Raw genomic sequence first — 10,685 nt, 5'->3', positions numbered from 1 at the left:
GTTAGTGTGTGCGTACGTGTGTGTGTGTGTGTGTGTGTGTGTGTGTGTGTGTGTGTATAGGGGTGGGGGTCAGCTTATATCATCACAGGTCAACTTTAGTTGCTTCATTTGTGACGTTTAAACTCCCACACCAGTGACCCCGTGCCCCGCTTAATCCCCCCCTCCCCCCGTAGTGACCCCGTCCCTAATAACTCTCCGCGCTCTGCCCCCTGACCCACCTGCCGCTGCGCCTCGCCCAGCATGTCCCCCAGGTTGGCCTCGAGGGCGGTGAAGGACGGGCGCTCCATTGGGTCGCTGTTCCAGCAGTTCAGCATCAAGCGGTACCTGGGTTGTGAATGTTATTGTTATCATTATTGTTACTTCTGTTATTATTATTACTAAGCAGAGAATCCCATATTTTTAACGTCTTGACTCCTCAGTTTGCCTGTTTGAAATACCTCTCGTAGAAGTTGCTGAGGTTTTCATGGACTGTTTTTTGGCGCTGGTGGTAATTCCACACGACTTCTGGATCATGGACAGGAAAATCACCCATGAAAACCCGGTTAATCTTCTCTGTGGCCTTGCGAAATTGTCGTAATGGGAGCCCGATGCGTTTAAGAATATGGACCACGGCATCAAATGAATACACGCAGGAACACAGAGCCATAGAATAGGAGAGTTGGCCAATTTCATCGCAGGCGCCATATTGTTGCCAAACGAGCCGCGCGAAATCCAAATTGATGCGTCTACATTATTATTATTATTTTTTTTGTGTGTGTGCTCTAGGTACTTCTTCGAGATACTGACGATACCTTGAAGACAAAAAGACGGTTGTATCATCATCAATTTGAATTTCGCGCGGCTCCTTTGGTAACGAGATGGCGCCTGTGACAGAGTTGGCCAAAGTGTTCTATTCTATGCCAGTTATTCTCGGACGCTTCCACCCCTCACATCAACTATTTCCAAAGGCCGAAAGGGAGATCAATCGGGCTCTAATTCGTGTTTTTTGGAGGTTCATGATACAGAAGAAGGGGCAAACTGCCACCAGGGCATAAAACCATCCCTGGAAATGCTCAAACTCCTACGAAAGCCTTGTCAGATATGTGCTTGTGAGCTGAAATGTTTAAGGATATGACCTTTAAACTCATGTTATTAAACATTTCGTCGCTCAAGCACACCCACTTGACAAGGCTTTCGTAGGAGTTGTTGCCTTAACAGGAGTAGTTTTTCTCACCCCGGTGATAATTTGACAAGGCTTCTGTACCATGAACTCTAAAGGAACACACATGAAAACGCCCTCTACCTCATTTTTGTCCTTTAGAAGTAATTGCTGTAAGAATCTGTAGCGTTTAAGAAGGCGACCTCGAGGCTTTGGGAACACTCACAGGCCGTAGGTATAGGTAGGCATTTTACCTCTTTTTTGGCCTATATAAATGATTGATGTAAGAATCGGTAGCCTTTAAGAAGGCGACCTCGAGGTTTTGTGGACACTCACAGGCCGTAGGTGGCGTAGCGCGGCTGCTCCAGACGCACGCCCTTCTCCAGCTTGAGGATGAAGCTCTCGTCGAAATCGCTGCAGGAGTAGGGAATCTGGCCGAGGCTGAAGATCTCCCACATCACCACGCCGAAGGACCAGACGTCGCTCTGCGTAGAGAACACCCCGTCCCGCAGACACTCCACGGCCAGCCACTTAACCGGCACGGGACCCTGGGGGCAGCGGGGGCGTGAGACAGGGTGGTGGTGGTGATGGTGGATATGATGATGGTGATGATGATGATGATGATGATGGGGAGGAGGAGGAGGAAACATAGAAGAGCATTCAACAAAACCTAATTTGAGGACAAGGAAAAGGAAGAACTGGAGGAGGAGGAGGAGGAGGAGGGGAAAGAAGAAAAAGAAGACGAAAAACAAGGACAAGAAGAAAAGAAGTAGAAGCAAATAGGATGTAGAGAAAGAAAAAAAATAGATAAGAAACGACGACAGACAGACAGAGACAGACAGACAGACAGGCAGGGAGGCAGGTTAGCACGCAGGTTAGGTGGTCAAGACATACGTACGTCGCCCGTCTTCTTGTAGTTTTTGTTCTTGTAGATGTCCTTGGCGAGGCCGAAGTCACTGATCTTGACCACGTTGTTCTCGGCCAGCAGAACGTTCCTTGCGGCCAGGTCACCGTGGAGCACCTGGGGGAAGGGTGAACAGGTGACGGGAGGGCAGAACAGGTGGTGGGAAAGTTGGTAAGAGTACAAGCAAACAAAGGAGAGAGACATGCATGACACTCCCGAGACCACCCATCACCTATTTCATCTTTCTATCTACCCACTTTCCTTCCTTCCTACTCACTTTTCTTCCCATACCTATCCATGCACAATTACTGGCCACTCCGGTAGTGTTGTATGTCCCTTTTCTCTCCCTTCTCTCTCTCTCTCTCTCTCTCTCTCTCTCTCTCTCTCTCTCTCTCTCTCTCTCTCTCTCCAATATTCTGCGTTGTTCCTTCCTTACCTTCTTGAACGCGAGGTACTCCATGCCCTTGGCGATTTGGTAGGCCCAGCCGAGGATGTCCATGGAGCAGAGGGGGGCCTGGCCTCCTGTCAGGGACATGGCGCTCAGATAGCCGTCGGAGGTCCCGGCACTTGTCTCTGCGTAAGTTGCTTGGCGTCAGTCAATTGTATTGAAAAGTAGACTCGAAATCGTATTGGAACTTGTGATGTCACGCGCAAGAGAGAGGCCGGACCTTAACTTAGCATTCCTGACACTTTCCTCACTGCGACTCTTGTTTTGTCTTTTTTATTGCCATTATCATCATGCCCAATTTGAAAGCCCCTTGAAGGTACTAAGAGGCACACCCATCCTTTGAAGAACCCTGGTTACCCTGTCTTAACTATTCCATTCTATGGGAGATGTGAGGAAAGAGGTTTGGAAGAGGCTGGTGTTAGCCAGTTAGTGGGGAAAAGTATTGGGGGGAGGACGATGTTGGTAATTTAGGTGTAAACGAGGGAGGCTGCAGCTGGCACCTCGAAACTGTGAATAACCATGACAGTGTAGAGATCCAGCACCAGTAACGCAACCAGAACAAACACACAAGACATTCTTCAGTGACTCCTTCATTAATAACATGTTAATGAAAAAGGAAACCTCAGTGTGTACTAGATTGCATTCCCCTGTGACCCAGGATATATCAGGAGGAACGTGTCACAACATTGCCTGAAGAGGAACATGACGCAGCTGTCCCCATTTACAAATGCTGGTGATTAGAGTGCAACCAGTTTAGCAACACCAGCACCCTTACCACTGGCGGGCATGAGGCTGTTATCGGAGGCCATTTGGTGAGTGCCGGAGGAGGCTGAGAGGGTCCTGGCTCTGAAGGACCGTCCGCCACTACCGCCAGCCTCGCCGTTGAACCTAGGAGGAGGGAGGAGGTTTGTGGGCGTCACCGTGGCCCCTTCTGCAGCTTGGTCGTGGCCGTAGAACACGTTGTCTTGGTGGAAGTTGAGGTGGGCGTACTTGAGGCCTCGAGAACCGCGACTCCTGGGTGGAGTAGAGTTTGTTGGTTAGTTAGTTAGGTTAGTGTTCTCAGACGCCTCCGCCTCTCACATCATTTCTAAAGGCCGAAAGGAGATGGATCGGGTTCTTATATGTGTTTCTTTCACGTTGATGGTACAGAAACTTTGTCAAACTGCCACCAAGGTCATGAAACTGCCCATGGAAATGCCCACAACTCCTACGAAAGCATTGTTTAATGGGTGTAGCCTGCTTGGGCGCCGAACTGCTTTAAGAATATGGGCCTTAGTCTCTCGCTCTATCTATCTATTTATATATCCATTTTATAAGTAACATAACTCCACCTCAAACTGAACACAGAATAGAGTGAGGAAGACGAAAAATGGAGGAAGCAAATAGCCGAAGAACGAAGGAACGGTACGAACGTGTTAACCCACCTCGAACTGGAGTCACTTCGATGTCTTGGACGCGGCTCGATGTTGAAGGCCGGGTCGATCTTGTCTTCATCGTTGATCTGGTTCACGAACTCACGACGATGGCGGCGCATGTAGTCCAGGATGTTGCCGTACTTGCAGTATTCCACTAGCAGCAGCAGCTCTCCTGTTGGCAATGGGTTGGAAGTATTGAGCAGCGTTTCTTAACCTGTGCCTAGTTCATTCGTGGGTTTGAGGTGTCCGTGGCTCTTAGCGTCGGTGCCGGTGCAAAATCAGCGGACACTCCCAAACATTTCGGTCAGCCTTAAACCTCCGGACCTTACCTAGTCTGCGCGGATAATCTCTGCGCCAGAATCCGTGCACCGATATTCACCGCGGAACTTTGTTTGTAGGCATTGTGAGAGGAATTGAGCAGCATATTATATATGCATGCCACTTACCTCACATCCTTACCTACATCCTCACCCTTACTGCTTACATTTCTACCTACATCCTTACCTGCCTTACAGCCTTGTCCATAATTATAAAACGTTTCTCCTACACTGACCTTAAAACGTTATACGTGTTATATTATGTAACACACACACACACACACACACACACACACACACACACACACACACCTCTGGAGGCGAGGTCCTTGGAGCACGCCCCCAGGAGGTTGACGATGTTGATGTGCCGTCCGATGTGTATCATGATCTTGACCTCAGAGCGCAGGGCCTTGAGCTGCGCCGTGTCTGTCCGGGACTTCATCATCTTGACGGCCACGGTGGTCCTCGCCTCGCCGGGCAGCAGGTTGAGGGCCGTGGCGCGGTGCACCCTCCCGAAGGCTCCCGAGCCCAGCAACTTGTCTGTGAAATAAGAAAGTGAAGTTGAGAGCATGTGTCACAGCTGCTCGGGGCTCCGGTGTGTATCTCCGTCGCGTTAGTTTGTTGAGGCGTATAAAGTCTGCTTATATTGGGAGTTGTTTTGTCGCTGTGGAAGATTTGGGTACTGCTCTCCTCCTCCTCCTACTACTACTACTACTACTATTACTACTAAAACTACTACTACTACCACTACTACTCACCGAAAATGATGGAGTCCCTGGATACCTCGTACTTGGTGTTGTAGGGCAGCAGCTCCGCCTGTTGCTCCAGCGAGAGTTCGGGGTTCAGGCTGCTCGGGTCACCATCGTTGAACAGCTTCTGGTCCCGGAGTTGCAGGTTCAGCGTCTCTTTCTGTCGGCAATAAAGGGAGAAAGAGTTTAGACGAAGAATGGAAGAGCGGAGGTGATGCTGGTAATGGTATTGTTTATGGTCCAGATTCTTAAACGTCTCGGGCTCCCACTACGACTATTTGCCAAGGCCACAGAGGAGGTTAACCGGACTTTCATGGGTGATTTTCCCGTTCAAGGTGCAGAAGTCGGGTAAAACTATCACGGGGACCACTAAACAGTCCATGAAAAGCACAGTAACGTCTTCATGAGGCTTTTCAAACAGGCGAATTGCGGTACCGAGACGTTTAAGAATAATGGCGTATGTGTTTGAAGAGAATGGGAACACACGACATTCCAAAAACATCATCATCATCTCCTCCTCCTCCTCCTCCTCCTCCTCCTCCTCCTCCTTTTCATGCTCACCCTGGCCTGGTAGATTTTCCTGCAGAAGAACACGCTGAGCACCAGTAGGGCCGCGATGAGGATGCCCACGATGGCCAGGATGACCACAGTCTTTTGGTCCTCCGGGTCTCGCACCACGACATCGAAGTCTTCGGAGAACTCGCCCGCCCTGTTGCTGACCTGAAGGAGGCGCCGACGGAGGGTGTGAAATAGATAAATAGGTAGATAGATAGATAGACGGATAGGTAGATATTTAGACAAAGATAGATACAGAGATGGATATATAGATAGGTAGATAAATAGATTAAGAGAATGAAAAAAAAATAGAAAGCATTTATTCAGGATGAGGATAGGGACAAGAAAGAGTGGAGGAGTAGAGGAGGAGGAGGAGGAGAAGGAAAATATAAGAAAAATACCGGAAGAGAAAAAAAATAATACGGGAAGAGAAAAAATAATAATACGGGAAGAGAAAAAAAAATAATACGGGAGGAGAAAAAAACAATGCGGGAAGATAAAAAAAATAATACGTGAAGAGAAAAAATAATACTTGAAGATAAATAAAATACGGGAAGAGAAAAAAAGTAATACGGGAAGAGAAAAAAATAATACTTGGAGAAATAAAATATGGGAAAAGAAAAAAATAATACGGGAAGAGAAAAAATAATACGGGAAAAGAAAAAAATAATACGGGGAGAGAAAAAAATAATACGGGAAGAGAAATAAAATACGGGAAGATAAAAAAAATATACGGGAAGAGAAATAAAATACGGAAAGATAAAAAATAATACGGGAAAAGAAAAAAAATAATATGGAGAGAAAAAAAATATACGGGAAGAGAATAATAATACTGAGAGAAAAAAATAATACGTGAAGAGAAAAAATACGGGAAGAAAAAAAATAATACGGGAAGAGAAAAAAATAATACGGGAAGGGAAAAAAATAATACGGGAAGAGAAAATATACGGGAAGAGAAAAAAATAATTCGGGAAGAGAAAAAAAATAATACGGGAAGAGAAAAAAATAATACGGGAGGAGAAAAAAAACAACGCGGGAAGATAAAAAAAATAATATGGGAAGAGAAAAAATAATACTTGAAGATTAATAAAATACAGGAAGAGAAAAAAAATAATACGAGAAGAGAAAAAATAATACGGGAAGAGAAAAAATAATACTTGATAAAATACGGGAAGAGAAAAAAAATAATACGTGAAGAGAAAAAAAATATACGGGAAGAGAAAAAATAATACGGGAAGAGAAAAAATAATACGGGAAGATAAAAAAATAATACGAAAAGAGAGAAAAATAATACGGGAAGAAAAAAAGTAAAAGAAAAAAGTACGGGAAGAGAAAAAAATAATACGGGAAGAGAAAAAATAATACGGGAAGAGGAAAAAAAGGGAGAGAAAAAATAATACGGGAAGAGAAAAATAATACGAGAAGAGAAAAAATAATACGGGAAGAAAAAAATAAAACTGGAAGAGAAAAAATACGGGAAGAGAAAATACATGATTAATACAAGAAAAATACAGTTGGTAGGCGGTCCGACTCGCTTCATACCTTGCAAGTGTACTTCCCGTTGTGAGCGGCAAGCAAGATCGGAATGGAGAGTGTCTGGTTGTCATCCTTTAGCTTATACCTGGTATCCTCCTTAAGCGTCACGCCGTCCTGGAGAGAGACAGACAAACAGATAGACAGATAGTTAAATAGATAGAGAAATGGGTCCTGTTAGTATATATCACTCTTATCTTTTTCTAGGAGCAGCGTATAGCGGACTTTTTTTTCCTACACTTTTTATGTCCTTGAGCTGCTTCCTTTCCTGTGTAAAAAATCAAAAGGCGTTAAACTGTATTTTTTTGTTCTTCTTTGATTGACAGTTAGTCAGATAGATAGATAGATAGTTAAATAGATAGAGAAAGGGGTCCTGTTAGTATATTTAAGAGGAGAGTACATCAAAACACGTCGTGAACTTCTATTTTGATCCTTTTTGATAGATAGATAGATAGATAGATTGATTGATAGATGGGTAAATAGAGAGATGGGTCGTGTCAGTATATTCGAGAGGAGAGTACATCAAAACACGTCGTGAACCTGTATTTTGATCCTTCTCTTTGACCATTATTTCACTTCTGACATTCCTATTTTTTTTTTTTCTTCCTTTTTTTTTAGCACCGTTTTGAGGACACTTTGTATCTGTATTTCTTTTTTGTTTCGTTTGTTTTTCAGCTCTTGCTTTATCTGATACCGATAAAGAACACACACACACACACACACACACACACACACACACACACACACACACACACACACACACACCTTCTTCCAGACGACCTTTGGGGTAGGGGTACCGCTGACCGGGCACATGAGGGTCAGGTTCTCGTTCTTGTTCTTCTCGTAGCTCTTCTTCTGGGCCGGGCCTATCAGCGTGGGCTTCTGCATCGCTGCGGGAAGGGGAAGTTTATTGCAGTGACGGATGACGACTTAAATTAACTAATACACGTGTCTTGCCAGTGTCTTGTTGATTTGAATTTTTGAAAGACTACGAGGGAGAGATCAACATGGTGTATTTGTTTTGTCTGGAGGAGGAGGAGAAGGAGGAGGAGGGGGAGGTTGGGGAGGAGGAGGAGGCGATGGAGGTGAGGAAGAAGGGAAAAAGGAAAAGAAAGCTGCTGAATAAGATAAAACAAAAATGAAACAGTGGGAGGAGAAAGACGAGTGACAATAAGAAGAATAAGAAAAATAATAGTAATAAGAGGAGGCTGAGGAGGAGGAAAAAGAAGAAAACAAAAGAAAAAGGCGATTAGGAGAAAGAGAGGAAGACAAAAACGAGAACAAGAAGAGCAAAAAGGGGACATCATATCGACAGCTAGATCGGCGGGAGAGGAAAACCGACTCACCTTTCACGCGGAAGGTGACTGAAGTGTTGCGATTGGTTTTGTCCGCGCAGGTGAGCGTGAAGCTACCTGACGCCAGCTTGAGACTCTTCGCCCGCACCGTCGAGAGGAAGGACAAGCGTGTCACCGCCTCTGCACACACACAGACACACACACACAAAAAAAAGAATAGCAAATAAATAATTATAACAAGAAAAAGAGATAAAATGAACTGAAAACACATAGTACAGCATTTTTATGATATTAAGTACTACGTGGGTTTTGTTATATGGATATTTCACTGTGTTTCAAGGTGGTGTTCATTTCTACGTTTTGTATCTCGCTATGAACAAAACACACCAGCGAATTCATACCATTTAGTGCCATATTTGCTTCATATTTCAATGTATATCAAGGGGCTGTTAATATATACTGTCTATATCTGCAAGTTATCTATCACTTTTTATCTACATCCATCTCTCTACCTATCTATCTATATCTATTAATAAACTACCACTCCACAAGCCGTACCATTCACTTCCATGCCCCACTCGTTCTTAGGTCAGTGAGTTAATATCTACTATCTACATCAGTCAACAAACCACAAGTTCACGACGCCACAAGTCCGTACCATGCACTTCGATGCCCCACTCGCTCTTCTTGGCACTGAGTTCGGCGTTGTCCAGCTTCCATGTGAGCGGGGGCTTGGTTACCTGCTTGTTGGCCCGGCAGGTGAGCGTCATGTCGTCCCCTTCCACCACCTCGACCGCCGACCCGATGTCCGTCCCTCCACGCACCTCCCCGTCGATCATGAGATTGAGGGAGATAGGCGCGCGTGACTCGCCATCTGTGTGTGTGATGAGGGGGGTTACTCTTTGGAAGGAGATCATAAAGACAAAGAGGAGGGGAACCGCATATTACTCGAGTTTTGGAAAAGGAAACAGAGGAAGAGGAAGTGAATGAGCTGAAGTGAGATGGCCAAATGCGACTTCCCATCTGTGTGTGTGTGTGTGTGTGTTCTTTGGAAGGAGATCATAAAGACAAAGAGGAAGGGAACCGCATATTACTCGAGTTTTGGAAAAGAGAGAGGAAGAGAAAGTGACTAAGCTTGAAAGTGAGATGGCCGAATGTGACTCCCTATGTGTGTGTTGAAGGTGTTACTCTTTGGACAGCACAGAATATAGACAAAGAGCGAGTGAATAAGCTTGAACGTGATGGCCCAATGTGACTCCTCATCTCTCTGCGTGTGTGCTGAAGGGTGTTACTCTTTGGACAACACAGAATCTAGGTAAAGAGCGAGTGAATAAGCTTGAACGTGATGGCCCAATGTGACTCCTCATCTCTCTGCGTGTGTGCTGAAGGGTGTTACTCTTTGGACAACACAGAATCTAGGTAAAGAGCGAGTGAATAAGCTTGAGTGAGATGGCCGAATGTGACTTCCCATCTGTGTGTGTCTTAAGAGGAGTTAAGTCTGTATTGTTGAACGTATCGGCGCCTCAGTTCGCCCGTTTGAAAAGCCTCGTAAAAGTTGCTGGGATTTTCATGACCTGTTTTGTATTCCTAGTGATAGCATGTCACGAATTCTGCACCATGAACGGGGAACTCACCCATGAAAACCGGGTTAAACTTCTCTGTGTGGGAAATAGTTGGAGTGGGAGCCAGAAACGTTCAAGAATATGGAACTTACTCTTTGTTCAGCGCGTAATATAGACAGGAAGTGAGGCGCACATTACTTAAGTTTTGGTAAAGAAAAGAGAACCCCTCGAACAAGAACCACTCGAGGATAAACAAGAAGAGGGAGGCCGTTGCAGAGGCTATATTTCCCACAAGTTAAACTGTACCTGGCAGTGGAATGAAGGAATAGGAGTATCTTTATCAGCTGTAGAATAAGTGAATACAAATAAAAGAGGGGGTGAGGAGAAATGGACCGAATTGTCTATACAAGCAGTTCCACACTCTGGCCGCCTGGAGAACTGTTTTGGAGTTACTTAGTGAGAGAGAGAGAGAGAGAGAGAGAGAGAGAGAGAGAGAGAGAGAGAGAGAGAGAGAGAGAGAGAGAGAGAGAGAGAGAGAGAGAATACTTACCCGTGATTAGGAAAGACATATTCATCGAGCTCTTGTTGTCTATTTCGTTTTCCGCCACACAACTGCAATGAAACAGGTTTTATATAATGATAACAATGATAATAATATTATTAATAATAATAATAATAATAATAATAATAATAATAATAATAATAATAATAATAAGAAGAAGAAGAAGAAGACGAAGAAGAATGTCTGCGCAATGGGGGACTTCAATCA

The 10,685-nt window shown here is 44.8% G+C and overlaps 1 protein-coding gene across 7 annotated transcripts in view; it reads right to left on the bottom strand.

Annotated features, from left to right (window-relative positions):
* Nucleotides 1–10,685, bottom strand: part of LOC126982994 (vascular endothelial growth factor receptor 1-like) — a 60,207-nt gene that overhangs the window by 1,687 nt on the left and 47,835 nt on the right. For all 7 annotated transcript variants that reach the window (XM_050835387.1, XM_050835391.1, XM_050835392.1 and 4 more), the window contains 14 exons: nt 10,467–10,528; nt 9,013–9,228; nt 8,406–8,534; nt 7,825–7,949; nt 7,069–7,176; nt 5,533–5,691; nt 4,981–5,131; nt 4,535–4,762; nt 3,915–4,077; nt 3,266–3,504; nt 2,479–2,615; nt 2,037–2,159; nt 1,475–1,686; nt 219–324 (listed from right to left, as the gene is read on the bottom strand). In XM_050835387.1, coding sequence (XP_050691344.1) covers nt 219–324; nt 1,475–1,686; nt 2,037–2,159; nt 2,479–2,615; nt 3,266–3,504; nt 3,915–4,077; nt 4,535–4,762; nt 4,981–5,131; nt 5,533–5,691; nt 7,069–7,176; nt 7,825–7,949; nt 8,406–8,534; nt 9,013–9,228; nt 10,467–10,528 — 2,158 coding nt within the window. The remainder of the gene's footprint in view (nt 1–218; nt 325–1,474; nt 1,687–2,036; nt 2,160–2,478; nt 2,616–3,265; nt 3,505–3,914; nt 4,078–4,534; nt 4,763–4,980; nt 5,132–5,532; nt 5,692–7,068; nt 7,177–7,824; nt 7,950–8,405; nt 8,535–9,012; nt 9,229–10,466; nt 10,529–10,685) is intronic.

Source organism: Eriocheir sinensis, chromosome 52 (assembly GCF_024679095.1).
Source record: "Eriocheir sinensis breed Jianghai 21 chromosome 52, ASM2467909v1, whole genome shotgun sequence".
Lineage (NCBI taxonomy): Eukaryota > Metazoa > Arthropoda > Malacostraca > Decapoda > Varunidae > Eriocheir > Eriocheir sinensis.
Note: the sequence above shows the minus strand (reverse complement) of the source record. Positions and strands in the feature narration are given on the sequence as shown.